Source organism: Drosophila biarmipes, chromosome 3R, assembly GCF_025231255.1.
Source record: "Drosophila biarmipes strain raj3 chromosome 3R, RU_DBia_V1.1, whole genome shotgun sequence".
Taxonomy (NCBI): domain Eukaryota; kingdom Metazoa; phylum Arthropoda; class Insecta; order Diptera; family Drosophilidae; genus Drosophila; species Drosophila biarmipes.
In genome coordinates, this window is record NC_066616.1 from 13,562,838 (window position 1) to 13,583,590 (window position 20,753).

General features: G+C 44.1%; 1 protein-coding gene across 4 annotated transcripts; it reads left to right on the forward strand.

Moving 5' to 3' along the window:
* Positions 1-645: 645 nt before the first annotated feature.
* Positions 646-19,465, forward strand: LOC108031319 (uncharacterized). 4 transcript variants are annotated; one of them, XM_050888962.1, is made up of 8 exons: positions 646-1,044; positions 1,648-1,885; positions 7,212-7,846; positions 11,012-11,266; positions 11,744-11,921; positions 12,135-12,241; positions 14,954-15,031; positions 15,092-19,465. In XM_050888962.1, the coding sequence occupies exons 3-8, from the start codon at positions 7,475-7,477 to the stop codon at positions 15,224-15,226; spliced, it is 1,125 nt and encodes a 374-aa protein (XP_050744919.1). In that variant the 5' UTR covers positions 646-1,044; positions 1,648-1,885; positions 7,212-7,474; the 3' UTR covers positions 15,227-19,465. The 4 variants fall into 4 exon arrangements, with proteins under 4 accessions (XP_050744919.1, XP_050744920.1, XP_050744921.1 ...); XM_050888963.1 differs by having other exon boundaries at positions 1,664-1,885; XM_050888964.1 differs by having other exon boundaries at positions 646-991.
* Positions 19,466-20,753: the final 1,288 nt, after the last annotated feature.

Below are 20,753 nucleotides of genomic sequence, written 5' to 3' on the forward strand. Positions count from 1 at the left end.
TTTTGAGTGCATCGCAGCGTTGGTCTCTGCTGGCTGCTCTGCTGCTGCTGCTGCACGCGTTGCACTGCTGCTGCTGCCGCTCGTTCTCTGCTATATTTAAACACGCTGCGGGTTGCAACGTCGGCTGGCGCGGCACTTCATTTGCTTCCACAACTCATTCATGCTTTGGAGCCCAGACGGCCTGTCAGAGCCGTCTAAGCCGGGGTAAACACTCGCCGCCTCACTCATGTGCCTCACCTACTTTCCGCTCTTGGTCTGAAGCCTCCGCTTCGGGGTGGCTGCAGCGAGAATAAAAAGAGAATGCATGGCTTGCAAAAAAGTAAAAAATAATAAAAAAAAGCGAAATATAAAGCTGGGAAAAACCTCCCTCCTGGGTATCGCTTACAACGGGGCACTTGCAACCAGCCAGAGACCCCGGCGGCCCCATCCTCCCGTCGTCCGCCCGCTAGCGTTAACGCCAGCGTTAATGTTCACGGCGCGGCCTTCCTCGAGGAGTCGGGTTCAGTTCTCAGCTCCGCTCCGCTCTGCCCTGCCCGATTCTCGATTCTCAATTCTCGATTCTCCGGCAGCGGCAGAGGCCGTGCGGCAGTGGCAGTGGCAAAAGCCCAGGCCCAGGAGGCCGTGTTCTGCCGATGGTGCCACAGTACGCTCGCGTGCTTTGCATACTTTGGTTGCGTTTTTTGCTCCGCTCCCGGTTGCACAATTGCTCGTTGCAGTTCGCCCTTTTGCCTTTGCTTGTTTTGGACGTCTCGCCGAGCACCTTCCGCCATCGGAATCAAAGTCAGCCGGGCAGCAAACTGCCGCTTCTCGCGTAATTTGCCCGCCATTTTGCACCGTTCCGCGTTTCCGGTTGGCGACCCCACTTCCGGTGACCGTTTTCGCGCCCGTTTTTTGCCAGCCATTGTCCTGCCGGCGACCCGAAAAAATAAACGCAGGCTACGGCCGGATTTTCAGGATCCGATGCCGTAAATCAAACGACCGGCAATTGTGCGTGAGTGATCGGGCAGGCTCTACACCGAGAGAAAAATTAAAAAACCTCGATCTGTATGTTTTCATATTCATAACTAATAATATTAATGAAAAAGTAGAGTTCATAGCTGAATGCCAGAAAATATAAACTTAGTAAATACAGCTTTCTACAAGCATTTTGTAGCTATATAGTAAAAACTGGCTTCCCTGTATTGTAATATTAAACAAATAAAAACTTACGAAGATGCCATAAAAACCATAACCTATATATTGTCATATTAATACCATTGTATAAAAAACTTTGCAATAATTGACTATTAGCGGCGTTTCTTACTTATATATTGTCAAATACATAGAATATGAAGTTGATATACAAAAATATTAAAAGTTTGTAGACACAGTTCATACGATTTTTTCTTAAAATAACTTTCTTTGTTTTTCACTAAACATATTGGGATCAAACATCATATATACTAGGAAAATAGTTTATAGAAGGCTGAATCACTTTAGATTTGTATTTAAAGTAAAATAAAATCAAAGATGTGTAACACTGGAAAAGGAGAACATATTAGAAAATTGTCATAAAAGATAAATAGGCGTATTCTCTTTTGGGGGATTCATTAGGATCTGAAAAATCCATTAGTTTAATAATTATGAATCGGTAACATTTTCGTTTAGTTTCTCCTCCGTGTAGAACTTGTCCTGCGGCCGAGTCCCAACAAGTGGGCGCCATTGGGATTATGTCTTTGCGGGCACGGGGCAGTCGGCCAGTCCCCGGCAAATGAAGTGCCGCAGCATTTGATTACAGAGCGACTCCTGAACCGCCCAGTCGCGTGTGAGTGTGCGCGGGTGTTTGCATGTCTTGAGAGTTCCTGGCAGTACGTTCCGGGCTCACCTACTGATTACGGCTCACAATGTAAGTAAATTGCGGAATTACGGGGTCGATTCGTTGATTACTCAATCAGCAGTCAATGGGTTTAACTGCCGGATTTCCGGCTGGCTGGGAGGGGAACTAAATCTGCGTGAATTGCTAATCCTGGATAGAGCTTAATGCCCGGATCGATGTCAAATTGATAGTTGTGTCTCGCTAGATTGCTTTAATAGGTTATTAACGTGGCTATATGGCGAGGAACTATAAGAAGTTCAGAATACTCCGGTTAAAATTCACATCTACTGAATAATTATTATCCCTATTATCCCAAAGCTTATTACTTGAATAATTCAAGTTTAGCTACGCTACATTTCCAGCGAATTGAGGCTAACTATTATTATTTTCTGTTAATTCTTTTTTAGCTAGAGCTTAAATAAAATAAAGAATTTTTTAAGGAAAAAGTACGCATAATTAATTAAAGTTTGCCAGAAGCACGATTTTTTAGTATAGTAATTTATGCAAAATCCGAGACTAAAAAAACTATTGCCATACTTAAAAAAAAATTTTTTTCAGGCGAAAGCATTTAGCTGGACAAAAACTAAGTACTGAGACTAATTTCCCTTCGCTACATTGAAAGGTTCTTTAATTTGAAACATTTTGCAACTTGCGATCTCTAAGTAGCACAGTTTAAGTGATGCATTTGGCAAACTTTGAGAGCTTCTTGGTTTATCCCCAGCCGACTTCACTATTTGAATGGGTTTTAGTTCTGGGCTCATTTGTTTAGCATAGAAATACTTGGAGCTGAATGGAGCCTCGGCTGGCTGCAGGCTGTCTTCATCCTTTCAGCCGGGCTGAAACCATCCTTTTTGGGCCATCTCCGACCACAATGAAACCGCAGCGAAGCCGAAAAAAGAAAGAAAATATGAGAGATGGGAATGCAGCTCCAGCCGGGCATTCATGCATCCCCCGGTCTATTCACACTCATTCATCTCGGGATGAGCCGGTCTTAAATTTGCATAACAAGCGACAAAAGTCCCCCGATTCGTAATTATGTTCAAACAAACGGGGCAAATGAAATTTCAATTAAAAAACGAGTGCAAGCCGGGGACCGAAAAAAAAGTGAAATCGAAGCCGGCCACGGGTGGGGTAGGCCCGCTTTTTTTGCAAGGCTTCCCGGCCACCGCAGTACGCACTGTTGGCCTGGGAAAGGGAGCGAGTCGAGGCGAGTTGAGTTGCGTTGGGTTGGGTTCAGCAGCGAGTCGAAGTGAGTGCCGAGTGGCAAGTGCAGTGCCAGGTGCACTGACATTGGCACACGAACGAGGCTGCACCCTGATCCCTCCCAGAGCCCCCTGGCTCACCCGGCGGGAACCCCTTTCGAGTGACTGCCAGTGCAATTTTGTTGCCAACCTTGAGGACGTCGCTCTGCCGTCTGCTGAACGCCTGCTATTCCGGAGTCAAGGCTGCAAGGGGCGTCCGTGCAGAGGGGATCGGATGCCGGCTCCACCTCGCTGTTTCCCACCGAACTCGCAGGTGGGCTGAGTTCCCCTTCACACTGGCTGTCCCTGCGACTAAGGGGTATTCTGGTATCCATAAGATACTATAACAGGTGAATATGCTATGGAGAAATTTGTGGAGACCGGGCTTACATTTTATTTATCATTTTAAAGGGCAAGTAAATATTTAAAATGTTAATAAATATTTGTTCATCTCAAACGAATATTTTCTAAAAATAATATGAAAAGGAGTTTTCTAGTAACCATTATATATTATAAATACAGATTCTGCTTTGGACAAATTTGTAGAGTCAAGGGTTACAGTTTACTTCCAAGTTTACAATATAAACTAATTCTAAACTGAAAATACATTTACTTTAATCAAAATAATATTTAAAAAAAATTCTTTAAAAATACTTATTTTCATTTATTTAGTATTTTTAATCACCAGGGCAGAAAGTTTAGAAAAAATAATCTAGAGTTTCAACAAAAAATCCAAAAGTGTCACTTTTAAATATTTTTATAGTTTCTTTAAGTAAATATACGAAAAATATTATTTTCTCGAGTATTTACCGAGCTTAAAATAAATAATTGTGCATTTGAAAGTGAGCCAGCCAGTCGGACTGCAGGGAACACACACTTTCTTGCTTCGAACTTTAGTTGTTTTTATTTTCCCCCTTTTTATTTTTTGAGCCAACAATGTCAACATGGCAGTCAGCCAGAAAGGCTCCGCTCCGCTTTTCCACTTCCTGCCCCTCGCCGTGGAAATAATCAGTGTGCGCCTTTTTGTGCGCATTGTTGCAGGCAGGCGGTGTTAAGGGGGTGGCGTGGGTTAAGGGGGCTGGTGCAGCGCCCAGTTGCCATTGCAGTTAATTGAAAATACTAAATTTCCACTGTCTAGACGGCAAATTATATGACAATTGTTAGAGCGCGCATGTTTGGCTTTCATATTAAAATTAATTACTCCGGCTGAAATTTTGCCTTTTGCATAAAAATTTGTGTGAAAGCCATAAACAATGGGGCCATTGTCGAGCGGGCATGTGTGGTGTATTTATCTGGGCTCGTGAGTGTTGTTTCTGTTTAATTTCAGCACAGTGGGCCCTAAGTGGGCGAAGGAGTTGCATTTGATCCCCTTGGAAAGTCTAGGGTTTCATAATTGGAGAGCTAAGGCGATAATCGATGGCGGTAATTAGAGAAAGCGCGTTGCATTTGCGAATTTTCACACGGTTCAGGGGCCACAAACTGCTCATAATTACACCGAAGGAAGTCTCACTTGCCGGTGAAGGGGAAGTTGGGGAAACTCAGGAAATTGCAAATTACAAACGGAAAACGTGGGCTGGCCGAACACCTTTGATCACAGATTTCACCTCACTGCACACAAACAATTATTTGGCACTTAATAAACAATGAAATTGAAAATTTAGGACGCTTATCGTAGTCAGTTTGCGGCATATGCAAATTTCTGGCCAGCTTTCATGTAATTACACTCGACCCGTAGCATCTTATAAATGACATTTTCTGTATATCTTATATACAGGGCGGAATTTGCCTTATGTAAGGGCTACCACTGCCATTCATTAACCGAGAACTGCAACCTTTTTGGGCCGGAACGGGGTTCGCTCGGCCAGCTCGTAAATAAACTTTGGCAAGCTGCTTGCAACGGCTGCGTATGCAAAACATCTTCAAAATTGACTTTACTGATTTTGCCTTTTGCATTTTATTATGTGTTTATTATGCTAACAATGTGCCGAAAGTTTTCCGGGGGGCTGGGATGGGGGCAGGGGGGCATGTGGTTAAATATTTGCAGCTGCAGCAGCTCAGGGGCGTTGGCAAGAGGCTGGAACCACTCTGCTAAGGCCCCTCATAACTGAATTACAGATTTGCAATTTTATCTCTAAGTTAGCTAAACAAGGAAACTGAAATATTTATGTGAAGGCAAGCTGAAGGCAACGAAACAAGGTTCGCCGAATCCAGGTTTTAATCGAGTTTATTTTTCAGTATATTTTAAATAAAATTTGGAGAATATTCTGCTTAAATTTATTAAAATAATGAAGTTAGTAAAGCATTTTTAAATATTTAAAAAAATCAAGTAAAGTAGAGTTTAAAGATACTTTCGAGTAACAACAGTCAAGGGCAAGCTTAACTGCCCCGATTGCCGAGGCTTGGTTTTCTTTGAAGCCTCGCCCGTTTCCTTCCCTTATCAATTCATATCTTAAATCATTTCAATATTAAAATAGCTCTGAATTGCCCGGGCTATCGGATTCCTCCTGCCCAAGTTCCTTTCTGACCCTTCCAGCAATCTGGGCCTTTCATCTGCTAAAAGCCTCATCACTTTCATCCCTCGGCCGGAGGTCGCTCATACGCCCCATTGTCCGGGATTCTGGCATCTTGTCTAGCATGTGTTTATCAATATGAAAGGTATGCGGAGCCAAGTCAAGCTCAGTCAATTAGTTGTCTCTCACTTCGGCCCCGAACTTCTTGTACATAAATCCACGGGCTAGACGAGATTTGGGGAATGGACCTGGAAGACCGAGCACCGAGCCACTTCAATCTAGCACACTCAGTGACAGCTGCAGCTGCCTGTGTGAGCAAACTGTAGCCACATTATTTTCATTATGCCATTGTCTGCCTCCTTGGACCACACTTTCCGGGCCAGATGCAGATGTAGACGGCCCGGCCACCTGGCGGAGGAGGCGGCTGGACAATATTTCTGCTGCCAGCAGACATTTGCATTTCATTTTTCGACAAGCAAAAATATTTTTACAACCGAACACACACTCACTCGCCACTCACCACTCACCACTCACCCGGAGACAACAAACAGGGATCGGGGTCGCTTTCGGGGGAAAGGGCGTTGCACAAATAGTTAGACGACTTCCCTTTGTCCTTTGTCTGTGACCCGGGGGCGCAGCCATCCGGCCACGCCCGCACCCATCCCCTGGAGAAGCCTCCTCCGTCTGCACGGGTCCATCTGTCATTTTAAGTGGCTTATTCATATGCAAGTGGCTTCCGGGGCTAAGCATATTCAAGTGTTTTAGTGGCTCGTGTACATGACCGAGCATTATCATTAAGTGCTTATAGGCAGGCCTCTGTGGGCAGAGGCCTCTTGGCCACTCGAACTCCCTTTCCCTCGTTGCGAGTGAACAATGACTGCTATTAACGCAAATTGATATGCCATGCCCCGCCGTCCACTCCACGGAGCCAGGCACTTCCCCCCTTGACCTACACCTGTCAGGCGGGTTTAATGGCTACCGGAAGTTGCCGAAACCGTATTACGCATACGCACCGTCGCACTTGGCAATCGAAACCATAACTTTCGTTGCGCTCCCACTGGCGATTCAATTAAATTTTATGTTTCAAGCTGGGCTACAATCTAAAGCGTATTTCAGCTTGCAATTGTTGCGAGAACGCAAATATCATAGTTTCAATTTCATTTTTAATTTTATGTTTTCGCTTTTAAATCATGGTATTCAACCCGCAATTATAGCAGTACTGAAATATGTATCGTAATTTAAAATCAATTTACAAAAGCTCTTATCATTGTTGGTTATCAACATATGTTGGTAGGTGGGCATTAGTCTTAAATATGCCAAAATAAACAATATGTTTATTTGCTATGGTGTAGGGAAAAATAAATTCCATTTAATGTTTCTAGGGGTATTTTTGTGGAATTGTTTCTCTGACGTTGCTTTTCTGTATGTTTTTAAGATATTATGAAAAAATGAAATGAAAACATCCTTTTATCCGTTTATTAAATTGTAAATTACCCATCAAATAAAATATCAATTTTCGGATATGCACATAATTTGCACCATTTAACTTAATGGCTTCATTAAATCTATAAATTATTAAATTTGTTGAACTTTCACCTGCCACAGAGTACTCCGCGCCACTCGCTCCCGTCGCCGCTGCTATGAAGGCAACCTCCAGCAGCAGCTGCAGCAGTGCCGCCAGCAGCTGCAACCAACCGGAGCCACCGCCGGCGACTGGGATTGCGTCCAGTGGAGGAAGCGGAGCCAGTGGTGCCAGCACCTCGACGAAGCCGCACCGCCTCAACAAGGTGTCCTTCGCACCGCTGGACCTGCCGTTTCCCGGCGGAGCCACGTGATACGCGAATGCGAGCACGAGTGCCAGCACCACGATGCCGCACCACAACATCGTCTGCGAGTGGCTGCGCACCATCGGACTGGCCCACTACGGCGAGAGCTTCCTGGAGAACGGCTACGACGAGCTGGAGATCTGCAAGCAGATCGGGGAGATCGACCTGGACGCCATCGGGGTGGACAACCCCTCGCACCGGGGCAAGCTGCTGAAGAGCGTGCGCATGCTGCGGGAGAAGGGCGCCGCCATTGTCTACGTGCTCATCAACGACCCCAAGGCCCTGAGCAGCAGCAACGAGATCCTGGCCTCCGACTGTGATACGCCGGTGACCATGAAGGAGCTGGAGGCGGTTATGAAGCGCCACCTCGAGGCGGACGGCATCCGGCTCACCGCCCACCCGTACTCCACGCCGGTGAGTTCATGGTTATATACCTTTTAAGAGGCCAGACAAATCTCTAAAATGTTAATCAATTTAGGTGTCCAAAAGTATGCAGAGAATAAAGAATGTTATCCTTTTTGAGTGTTTTCATTGCTCTTCTTAGTTCAAAATATCTTGTTGCATACTTTTAGACATCTTAAAGATATTTAAAAGTAATTTGTGTGGCACTTCTTCAGTTATATTTTATTATATTTTTAACTTTAATATTTCTACATCTAAATCTTTGCCGACACACACAACTGGCGACTGTAATTTTCACCCCAGTTTTCCCTTTATGGCTACTATTATTTGGTTGTTCTTTTATGATTTTGTTAAGGTATCACTCCTGCTTCGGGTAACTATTCCAGCCAAGTGTGGCGAGCAACCAGCCAGCGATTGCTCTTATCTATGGTCGTTTTGTTTAGGGCCCTGGCAATTTGCATCCTGCCCCCGGGGGCGTGGCAAAGGGGGCTTCTGTGGGCGGTGGTGGGTGGGCCCAGCATGCAGTGCAACGTGTGACACTCGTTCGGGGAGCCAGTGCTGTGTGCGCTCTAATGTGAAATTAACACGATTTTAATTTAGTTAAACCGAGTGGCCAACCAGCGAAGTCCCGCTGGGTCACCTCAACATTCGCCATGTCCACCTCGGACCACCCTGCTCCTGCTGTTCGGCCTGCTCTGCTTTGTTTATTTTATTATATGCATGTTGGTCCCCGGCCGGGAAATGATTTTGCATTGCGTTAATTTTGTTTATTTTGGCGCGTATTTTTTGGTCACTGCTGCTGGCTTAGAGATAAAGCTCTGCATTGTGGTCGCGCCGCGGGGAAGTGGAACTGGGCGCGGGAAAGGGGAGCCACTAAATGATCAGCCGAAATTGCCGGGTCAGCAAATTGCAGGTTCCAGCAGGACAAACTCTGTGGTACCTATAAATATGGCAGCACAGGCAGGGAGGGAAAAAGAGTCGAAATTATGTTATTTAACAATACTCAGTTCTTGTGTTGCTCTGAAAATATAAAATAATTTTAGAAGTCTGTTGGATAACGAACTGTTTGTTTTCCCCTGTCCTTTTGCGATTATCTTATAAAAACAACAATTATAAATATCACTGGGGAACTTTTATACTTTAATCCCAGATATTTTTTAAACCTTAACCAACTTAAAGGTTAAGTTTTACAAATGAATCATTACTCTGTGTTATTCCTAAAAGTTCGTTTTTTCTGTTCGTTTTTCTGTGCTTCCTGTCCAATTTTGATCTAGTTTTCTAGCTGGCAGGACCACTGTGACCGTGTGAAAGAAATGTGCATTGAAAGGCATTTGGCAGTGATGACTTCTGGTGCTTTGTCCGCGCTTTGTTGGCTGGCTGTTCATACCTGAAAACGTGTCACTGGTTCAGGGCCGCCTGCGTTCCGCCAAAGAACTGCAATCCAATGCAATGCAAATAGATGCAAAGCCATCTCCATTCGAAGTAATTTCCAGCGGTGAGCAGAGGAGGTGCATGTGCACGTGTGCTTCAGCCTCGGGGGCGGTGGGGGCAATGGGCGTGGCAGGCGTGCCCATTGAGCACGCATGGAGTGCTGACAGTTTGCCAGACACTCTTCAGATGCCGATGCAGCTGCTTAATATGCAGGCCACGCTCCGCAGGCTTCCGCTCCAGCTACAGATTGTGGTGCTGAATTTGTTAGGCAAACTGAGAAAAACAAAACTAAAAAAATCAGAGTTAATATTGTCAATAAATTTATAGCAATATGTGCAAGTAAAAAATAACAAAAAAGGTTGCAAATATAAATCCAGAAAAATAAACCGATTAATACTTTTTAAAGACAAAAAAAGGCGCAATGCTTTCCACTTAAGATGCATTTTAAAGATGCGTTTTTTAGTCAAAGCAGTTCTTAAAAATCTTGGCCTTAAAATTTTGACGCCCTGTTCCTAAGTTATAGAAAAATATGCCCCTACATCTATTTATTGAGTAGTTATGCATAGTGTCCTGGCATGTGCTGCACATTTTCTGTGTGCATCAGCACTCCAATTTCTGTTCCTGCTCCTGTCGAAAAGTGTTGAGACTGCTCCGTGGCTATGCGTGAAAACTTTGTCATAGGCTGTCATCAGGTTTTGCTGCTTTGCATTTTAATTAGCGCAAGCTGTCAGCTTTTTTCCTGTCCCCCACAAGTTTATGGCTCTGTACTTGGCATAGTTTGAGCGCTAAAATGTGGTTAAATATTTACGATTGTTGTCTTTGTGGCGGAGCAAATTGAAATGCAGCTTAAAGCCCGAAATGGAATTATAGCGAATGGCGGCGAAGAAAGGTGTCTGCAGGATGCGAGGGCGCTGCAGGAGTTAGACAGGACTTGTTGGCTTCTGGCCCCCTCGACCCCACTTCGTCTGGGCCATGTTGACGCGCGGGCTCCAACTTCAACTAATTGCACTTTGCGCTGATGAGACAGACAGCCCTCTGGGTGTGTGGGAGCTGGGAGGTGCTGGGCGCTGGGTGCTTGGGAGGGTCTACGTAGTACTATATAGTATCTGTGTGTCTAACTGACTGACAGCTGCAGACAAGTTGCATTTCAGCACAAATGTTTGCATGTGCATTACATGAATGCGACGCTAAATGAATTTGCCAGGCTGGAGGGAGGCGCCTTCGGTTCAGGCTTAGTTCTCTCGAGTCGAGGATGCAGGTGCAGACATGGCCATAGACTTGGGCACACACAAGATGCAGATGCGGATGCGGATGCACAGGCAGCTGCAGATGGAGCTGCATAAAGGAGCAGGGCACGATGCTGCCGCTTCAGTGACCGCTTTGAATGTCAAACAGGGCACATTTAAGTGGCAACCTCACGCTAATTACCGGAAGATATTAACACTTGTGCGCCTGCCCTGCCGACTCCTTTTGACCCTGGCCTTAGGGGATTGCGGCTGAGACTGGGAGTTAGGGACTTAGGGGAGACTGCTGAAACTAGTAACTCTCCGGTGCACAGAGGGAAATCTCGATTCTGTAATTGGGTTTAGGCAAGAACATTTATTCGAAACATAAGTTAAATTATATTGTTTTTCAAAGATAATATATATTTTATATTCTGCCTCTAACTGTATCTGAATCTTTCGTATATAATGTATCTTATTCCGTTATTGTTTTGAAGTAACTAGATTGTTTTCCCCCCTGCAGGAGGGCAAGCGGGGCTACCTGGAGGGCCTGGCCGCCCACTACAGCAAGCAGATCAACATGCCCTACGAGGACGTGCTGGACGCCATCGAGCAGGTGCGCCTGTCCAAGTGGAAGGAGCGCCACGTGCGCATCTCCACGGGGCACACCCTGACCCGCCGCATGGCCGGGCCCAGCTGCAGCGGCACGGGCCTGGTCGGCTCCTCGGTGATGCCCACCAGCCACAGCCAGCCGCTCTATGTGCCCGGCAAGTACTTGGTAAGCAGATGCTCCGGCTTCGGCCCCTGACTTTTACGGCCGGAGAGGCTTTTACGACCCTTAGCTAATCAGACTCTAATTCATTTCCGTTCCGTTCCGTTTCGTTTATTATGCATGCGCATGTGTGCCCTTTTATGTGTACTTGCACCGAAAGAAATTTATTGGGTCAGTGGTAAGGGGTCTCTTAAGTCAGTGATATATTTTAGTGTGTGCGTCTGGTTTTCGCCTTCACTAGGGCTCTGAGTTAGAAACGTTTTGCGTTATGGTACAGATTTTGTTATAATTCTTTCTTGTGATATAAAAATATGTTTAAAAATATGAATTATACTTTATTTTAAAACTTTAAAACCCCTTTTAAAAGGGGTCTTCTTTTATAGTACAGATGGGTTGTAAAGATACAAAGGTTATTAGTCCATTATACATTGATCTCTAATATCTCTTATCCATACTTAAAATTCATTTTCCGTGCACGTGCAGCCCTCCAGCTGCCTGTCGAATCGCGAGGAGAACGAGATCTACAGCTACACGCAGAATGACTTGGCCAACCGCATGGCCCGGAACGCCATCGACTCCAAGTCGGCTCTGAATCTGAACGGGATGCAGCACAGCTATCCTGGAGCACGGACCAATTTCTTTTACGACTTTTCGGCAACAGGTGAGGAGCAGCTAAGTCTGCGAAGGGGGTACTCGGCTTGCGGTTAGAGACAGTTTGGCGGCTGTTTGGTTTTTATGGCTTTTAATTCAATTAAATTGGTTTGCGCTTAAACTTTGACTGTCTGGTTAATCAAATGAATGTCTGTTTGATTCTCGGTTTGATTGTTCGCCTCACTGCCTCGCACTCGGATCCGGATGGGAATTGGACGGGTAGAGGGTCGCAGCAAGCACAAGCAGCGGAGGACGGTCTTCGCCAGGTTTTTGCAGGGCCTTCGGCAGAGCGGAGACGAGCTGAACGCCACGGAGGGAATGCAGCTGAAGGTGAGTTTGGAGGTCGCAAATGGGGTGCCACTTACAACAAAGGTAAGCCTTTTATTTGGAGACGATTCCGTGTGTGATTTTGTCATTTCCGGTTTATAAGCCGATTTTATTGCCTGCTTTTAGGCTCGTTTTTGGGTTGTTTGTGGTGGTAAAAAAAGGTCGAAAAGTTTTGAGAAAGGGAGGGAAAAAAAAAAAGGGAAAATCAAACAAATAAATGAAGAAAATTCCTAAAACTTAAAACAAAGAGTTGTTTAATGGAAAAACTCTTTTACTTAGCTACTTAATTGGTATTTCAAATTTTAAGAATCAGGTCTTAACATATACATACATTAATTTTATAATTAGTGTGACAGACAGTTTATTTCATTTTTAATGTCGCGACTGAAAAGGTGGTGCAATAAAATATTTAAACTTTAGTTTTCATGCGACACTTATGTTCGGCGCCATATAGACAGCGACATTTTCATTAGTGGAGCACTTGACACCCCCTAAGCTGCCCCAGAATTATGAAAATGGAAGGAGTTTTCGCATTTCGGTCGCAGTTTAATTCCCGGCTCCTTAATTCGGGACCGGGCGGGTTCCCTTCCTCCGCTTCCTATCTCTCTGGAAAGCCATGAAAAGTTCCATAATTTTGAGCCAACTTCAAAGCATTTCCTTGCCGCATTCAAAACAAAACTTTTCCAGCCCCGCCCGCCCGACCGTCCGCTGCTGCTCTGTTTAATGTCGAATTTTTGCCATGGACAAGTTCGCCGGTTTGAGGAGGCGGAGCACTGGGACTACTTATAAAATTAAATTAAAATATAAAAACCGCTTAAACCTACAAATAACAACGATGGCCGCAGCAACAACAACAATAGCAGCAATAACTAGGAAAGTTCGCGTTCTGGGAAAAGCGTGGGGCGGGGCAGGGAGGGGCGGAAAAGCCCGGGGGCGGTGGAAAACTTTATCAAGGCTAAGCCGATAAAAGGCAATTACCGTTAATTGCGTTGACTTGCGCTGGGCGAGTGGTCGAGACCAGACAATGACAACACAGCCGGAGCAAAAAGAGCAGGGCGGGATTGGGAGTGGCAAAGGGAGTGGGCTTGCTGATCACGGGGTCAGGGGACAAAGGACAGGGCGGCGCGGCAAGGACATGTGCCGGATGCAAATGGCAGACTCGGAGATATGAGCTGCCAATGAGGGAGGGGGTCCTGCAAGTGCAAGTGCCAGATACAGATGGACATCCAGAACAGGATGCGGATTGTACTCGCAAAAAATGCGTGTCAAATATAGATACAATTTATATTGGAGATAAAATGCCGGAGATTTAATGTATATGTATAAATAACAATAAATAAATTATTATAACTTATAAATTATATTCCAAATATCGGGCGCAGAAAACACAACTACTTAATTTTTGTACTACTGTAATGCGATCAAAAGCCTAATAAGTAATTGTAGGCTCTTATTATAATAATAATTATTATCATAATTGCAGACCAAAAAAATATTTTATTTTATCAACAAGCTAAAAACAGATGATATGTTTTTAAAAACTAAGCAAGATACAGATTTTCTGGTGATAGCTCGCTCTTTAGGATCGTTTTTCCCAGTGCACCGAGAACGGGCATCGCAGAGGACAAAGCCGGGGACGAGTGCGCCAATCACATTGTCGGGGGCGTTGTCAAGGACCCGAGGAGCACGTCCCTGGAACTCCACGTTACCTGGTCATTTGCACCTTGGCGGGTTTCGGCTTTGCTGCGGTTGTTATGCCGGATGCGAGGACCTGGGTGGGGATCGGGTGGAGCCCCTACACACGATTGTCCTTTTTCCGCTCGCATTTGTTTTTATTATTTCAGGCGTGCCAAAGTGTTTTGTTTTGTGTGTCCTCGCCGTGCACTTTTCCATTTCCACCCAATTCCCTCGGTTTTTTTGGTTACTTTTCTGTGTCTTTTTATTTCGGTTTCCCCGTACTTTTCGGGGTCCTCCGGTCCTGGGAGAGTTTATAACTTTTCGTGTTTTACGGTTGTTGTCCGGTTTTCCTTTTGTGTGTGTGCCCGCTCCTTCGCCGGCTGTTCATTTAATATTTAAGCACAATTTGCCGCCGCCGAGAACGAGGACGAGGACCACGGCTGCAGATTGTCCACTCCGGCTGCTCCCGACTTTTGCGGTCAATTTTGAAAATGACTTGGGCTAAGCACTGGCGACAATTGTGCTCCGTGCTCCGTGTTCGGGACAACTTCTTTTGTGTGTGCGGCGTGTCCTCTGGCACTCATTACCTTTCTTTGGCCACAGCTCGTGATTCTCCCTGGCTGTGCTTTCGCCCCCGGGCAAAGGTCACCCGGCGAGCGTGTGTCCCAGCTCCTCCGAACGCCAGTAGTGGCACTCATTATGCGGTCTGCTGCTCCCGGGACCCGAGACCCGGGACCCGGGAAACATCCAGCGCTGGCCTTTCATTACACTTGCTCGGACTCGGCTGTCCGCCGCTTTTCATTTGACATTCCCATTTGAAGTCTTGGCTGCGGTTGTTTTGAGGTGTCGATTTGTTGGGTCTGGCTCGAGTTAATGAAGTAATCATGGGTTGGCACAAATGGCAGGAATAACAGACGGGCGAGGTATAATTTACTTCATTTAATTTGAATAACAGGTGCAAAACTAAAACAACGTTTTTTGACAATGAAAATTAAAATTTTTGTTAAAATATTATTAAATAATTTATATATTTTATAGACCAACGAACGTCTGCGAAATTGCAGCACGATGAAGCGACCGGAGCCGCATCAGGACTTCGAAAAGACGATACAGAGAGTAAATATAAGAGACCTAATTTCAGGAAATAACTGCTAAAAACACAATAATTCATTCCAGCTAAAGACACAGAAGGCGGCCCAAAAGAAGCCGGCCAGCGCCCCTTTGGAGATGGCCATCCACGAGCGGAACAAGGAGGTGGCCCACACCCATGTGAACGAGATGCCGCTCAACAATTATACAAAGCATCCCTAGGACTCGGCCCTCAGCAGCGCAGCTGCTTAGACTCCGCATCCAGGACAACCGGCAATCACAAAAGCAAAGACACTCACTTATACAAATTGTTGAATCAATCATTGTTCTCAATCAGGTGATACAAAATCTTAAGAAAGACAGAATCATAATCTAAATGATGAGGCTAAATAGAAAGGGAAATATAGCAGGCCAACGAAGCAATATCAGTGCACTCATAACTTACAAATAGGCAGAGAAATAGCCATAGGAATAATATCAGCAAGTGTTCAGTTAAACTTACCCTTAGGACTAATTGACGTACCCAACCTGATCACCACCTGTACCCACTGTATAGTCACCTGACCATTAATGAACAGTAAGCCTAGGCTAAGCAGCACTTCACCTCCCCTTGCAGCCGACACTACAGTATACAGCACGGAGAAAAAAATCTAAATCAAACAAAGAACACATGGATGTCTTTTTGTCACAGTTTCAAAACTTAAACTATTTACTTCCTATACATTTTGTTATTATAATCAAATCAAGATAAAGACAGGAGTCTAAAAGTATGCAAGTATTATAAAGGTAAAGTAATCTTATAAGATGAAAAAGCTTTTTTACTGCATACTTTCAGACACTTAATATCGATGTATAGATCTAAACTCAATGCCACCTAAGACAACTTTCCATGACAACTTGAGCTTAAAGTTTTCCTCAAAACAACTCCTCTACGCCCATTTTCCTCTGTGTGCGTACTCCCACCCAACCAGAATCAATCTCGAAATGCTCTTGCCCCGAAGTCTATCGGCAATTATTTGAACACCCCGAGAAAGCCGCCGCAGCAGCAGTCTGCGAATGCATCGACAACTGGCCGGGGGAATGTTGACAAAACGCAAAAATCCAACAAGCTTAACGCTAAATCAACACGCACACTCGCACACCGGCACTCACACAGAGCCAGATGCCGACTGGCAAACTTGTCCCAACCGCAGACGTTGCACAGACACACGGACACGCACACAGAGGGACGGACGGACACGGATGCGGATGCGGATTCGGCTCAGGCATTTCCGTTTCAACTTGGCACTGCATCGATTTTGGTCTTTGGTTTTTCGAGCTGCAGCTGCAGGCTGAACGGAGCGGGTCGAAGCGGCCAAAAACGAGTCGAAACCAACCTGAAGCCGAAATGGCCGCCCTGCCACTGCCTTTTTTGCATTTTAATTGCATGTTGCGCCCGAAAGTATGCAACTTGTCCGGCTCCAACCTGTGCGTGTGCGATTGTCTCTCTTTCTTGCCCTGTGTGTGTGTGTTGGTGCAGCACAATAGTGATGGGAGGTCCTTGTGGAACATGGCACTTATTTTCTATCCTCGTTTACTCAACGAATTACCAGAGACCTAGTAAATTGGTGAATATAATATAAAGATTATTAAAATTATTTTTTTTTAAACTAAACAATCTAAAATATTGTAAAAATTGTCTAACTTAAAAAAATTAATCACCTATATGATGAACATAATATGTATGTATTTTTTTTACAAAAGATAGCACTAAATTAGAAATATGAGATTTCACTATTTTTGTGGACATTACAAAATAACCATATATGATGAGCTCATCTTTTAGGACATGCCTTCCAATACTTTTCTTTATTATTTAAGAATTTTGAGGTTTTTTGTTAAAAAGGTTCTATTGAGTTTTTTATGGTAAACATTTAAAATTGACCTTTCCTTTTTTTATTTTAAGTAAAACCTTTAATAATAGCTACATTAATTAAAAAAATGAATTGTTTTTTTTTGTTTTAAAAGAAATTTCTACCCTTCGTGCGCCATGATAGACCATTTCCCATCGCTATTTTGTGACAGAGAATGCGATTTGCATTTTTGAGCCTGGCAAAGGCATTTCAAATTCGTTTTTAATTTTGTTTGCTCTCTGGCCGAGAGGCATCAAAATGGTCGATGGCCATTTGCCCGCGGTTGTCTTTGTCAGCCCAGCACCCCGCCCTCCTCCCATTCCAATTGCAATCCCCAAAACCCGTCCCCAAACCCACTTGCCCCACCCCCAAAAAGCCAGGGAGACATCCGGGAAAGTTCTGGCCATTTCGGTGCTGCAGCTGCGTTTATTATTAAATGTCTGCGGCGCCGCGCTGAGCTGCCAGAAAATTGAAACATTTAGCGGCTACGTGAGTGCGTTTGCCAAGGGATTCGCGGCCATTCGGAGGCCCGTTTCCGGTTCCGCCTGTCGCCGAAAGTGCAATTAGCTTAAGCACTTGCCCCAGCCAGCGGACAGAGTAGGCAAAGTTTTCCGGCTGCCATGGCGGCCATTTAATATTTCATTTTTATTCGATTGCCTTCTCGCGTGTGTTAACGTGCAATTAACCCTGTCAGGCCTCGATGATCATTTTATTTAAATTAAATTAAATGCAGCAAGTACAGCCAACCAGCAACCAGCAATAGTGAAAATAGTATAGACAAACAAACAAACAAAATGCAAACAGTGAAAAAAGGTGAAATTAAATATAGGCAAAGTGAAAACAAAGCAACAAACTCTGAGCGGGCAGTCGAGTGTAAAATTGTGCGCCAGTTTAATATACATATAATTGTTTAACTACCAATACATAGGCATATACATACAGTACATATAGAGCACCCATACAGCAGCACAGTCAGTTAAATGGCCAAAAACAATGAGAGCAATCGGCCGAAACTTACCAGGGACGGCAATTAAAGCGTAAACTGTAAAATACAAAGTCAAATGCAGCCTGGCATGCTAGCTTTAATTCGGATAAAACGAATGATAAATAATAAAAACCGATTGAGCAGTGCACCCAGCGTAATGATAGTAGCCATAGCATTCACTGCCAATCAAGAGAGAGGCATTTCGACATTGATCCCAGCCTGAGCTCGGGGTCCGGGACAATTAATTTATGCGTAAGCCCAATCGTAATTTAAATTAGGACCTCCTGAGTGGGCAGACTTAGTGACCCAGTTTCGGGGGAAGGGTGTAGAAATTGAGCTGCCAAGTCAAGCAGACGGCAGCTCGTACTTGGCCAACAAATCACAATAAACAAAATGAGGGAGCAGAGGTATAGCGATCTGAGCCCGAATCTCCGGGCGGCAGGCTCGGCAATTAGGCTTACAGATATTTATATTTATATCTATTAATTTATTACGGATATTGACGACCAACGGTCCACACACAAATATACATCAGCAAATAACTTATACCTACGTTTAGCCACATGCGAATATTTACAATAAAAGTTGATGGTCAGCCATCGACAAATTTCAATTTACATACGTAAGTGTTTAAGCAAAATGCCAAAGCATTTCAAATGCAAATGGAACAGCAACAGAAGAAGCAACAGAACGACAAAAAGTACGCAAATTGATTGCCCGAATAAATAAATAAATAATATTTATGAAAATAGAGCACGCGTGAAAGCGTGTCAGAATTACCCATATAAACATAGTGAATATATTTACACACATTTGTATAGTTATATGTATACACCCCTAGCATATAAAGTGTTTAAAACAAATATTTAGCGAGCGTATGCCCCAAATGTTTTGCAATTGTAATCAAAACAAAAAATTGGCCCAGCAGTCGCAAAAAGAGTGTAGCGAAATTTGCATACGTTATATGGTAAAATAAAATATTTTTAAAGTTCGGTTCGCATGGAAATATAGAGTTTTCCCGAAATGTGCAGCAAATTGCAGTTTTTCTGGATGGGTGGTAGTGCTGGGAGCAGCCAATTTAAAAGCATAACACATCTGGAAAAGAAGGAACATAGGAACCACTTTGTATGTTCTACAAAATTGTATTTTAGTGCTTTTGCTTTTCTGTGCCTTCCTAAATTAAATTAGTTTGCATTTAGCCAAAACACTTGTCAACGTTATAAATTGGTTATATTTTGAATATTTAATTTGGTTTTTGATAGAATTTGTTCCTAAATTGGATTGAAAAGAGATCAGTTTTCAGTGATGAAGAGAAAATACTGTCTGTTTTGGTATAAGTTTATAAAAAACAGAGTCTTTACTTATTTTTATGCGGCTGTTTAAAACGGCCACGAAAATCCAGGTGTTGGTCTCCATCAATGTCGCTGTCCCTTCAGGTGTTCCTCGGTATCTTCAAGATGCTGGCGGATGATTGATGATTGCCCTAACGCTTCCTGCAAGCTGAGATTGCCCTAAACCTGCTCCTGCTCCTTCTGGGAAAATCGCAGGAAGGGAAGTAAGTCGTAGGGGTTACAAATAGTGGCTGAATATATCAGCGAGTTGTGGGGACTGGGGATTTAAACAGTTCTCATTGGAGTCTGAGAGCTGAGATAAAAAAGGGGAAATACGAGATGGCATATAAGTTAATGATAGTGTGTACCTACGAAGCTCCATAAAGGTATTTTATTGGGGAGATAATGAAAGGCACTTGATAAAGTCGTTTTCTTAACTGCCTGGAATAAATTATTATTGTTTTATTGTTAGCAGAACCTTAAAGGTGAAGATTAAATTAAATTCAAAGCAGTTTAAATGATATTATCTTATGATTTACTTAAAGATACACTTAGATGATTTATATTTAGTAAATAAATATTCAAATATATATTCTTCAACACACCAATATGGATTTTATTATATGTGTGTTCAAATTCCTTCAGCACAAATCGGAGTGCTTAGTTTGCAGATCCATATCCCATTAAAACAAATGAAAGCAATTTGTGTGGAATCTAAGGGTAAAGAGTTGTGTGGGCACAAAAAAAGGAAATGCAATGGCAGGTTCCTACTCGAATATTCCCAAACAAATATGCAGGGCCTCCCCCAATTCCAGTCCCAGTTGGTATCCCAATCCCTACCCCCATCCCGATCCCAGCCCATCATCCCCGCATTATTCGAACCTCGAACGTGTCATTGTAAGTTCAAGTGTAGCCAAGAGTGGTGAAGTCAGGAGCAGGAGCAGCCAGGAGTCCTCCAACTGACTCCGCTGGATGATGATGATTGTCGGCGTCGCCAGGAGGATGGAAGTCGGAGTTGGAGCAGGGGACTCCCCGGGCCTGGGACTTTTCGGGCCTCGTCCGATGATTGCGATGGGCACAAAAGCCAGCGGCTCATGAAAAATGCATGTGACTCGGCTGCCTCATATGTTTTATGGCTTGTTGAATTCCGTCGGCGTCCCTGCGCCCCTCTTTTGTAGTTCAAGTTGTAGTCAAAGTCGCATCGCATCACTGCCATCGCCTGTTAAATTAATAAAGGACACCAGCAGGACCCTGACAAAAATGTTGTGTGCGGCCAAAGTTGAGGTTTGTTTTTCAACAGCTGTGCGGCAAAAACCGGCAGAAGTCTGGGATAATATGTTTAATTTTCCCCAAACATATTTCCCCAGCTCCCCAGCTCTTCTGGCCTTTTTCATTTGTTATTTCGCTCCTTTGGCTAGTGCTTCCTTTGATTTCCGTAAGCTGGGGCCGCCCCGCCAAAGCACATTTGTCTAACCGAGTGGAAGTTCTCAGTCCCCAAAACCCCTTCCATCTTGCACCGCTTTTTTTTATAAATTTTAATT

Bases quoted from the DNA above. Each gene is read 5' to 3' on its own strand.
- LOC108031319 (XM_050888962.1), top strand. From the start codon at position 7,475: ATGCCGCACCACAACATCGTCTGCGAGTGGCTGCGCACCATCGGACTG. The intron at 7,847-11,011 runs GTGAGTTCATGG...TCCCCCCTGCAG, and splicing joins CCCACCCGTACTCCACGCCG to GAGGGCAAGCGGGGCTACCT. The intron at 15,032-15,091 runs GTAAATATAAGA...AATTCATTCCAG, and splicing joins TCGAAAAGACGATACAGAGA to CTAAAGACACAGAAGGCGGC.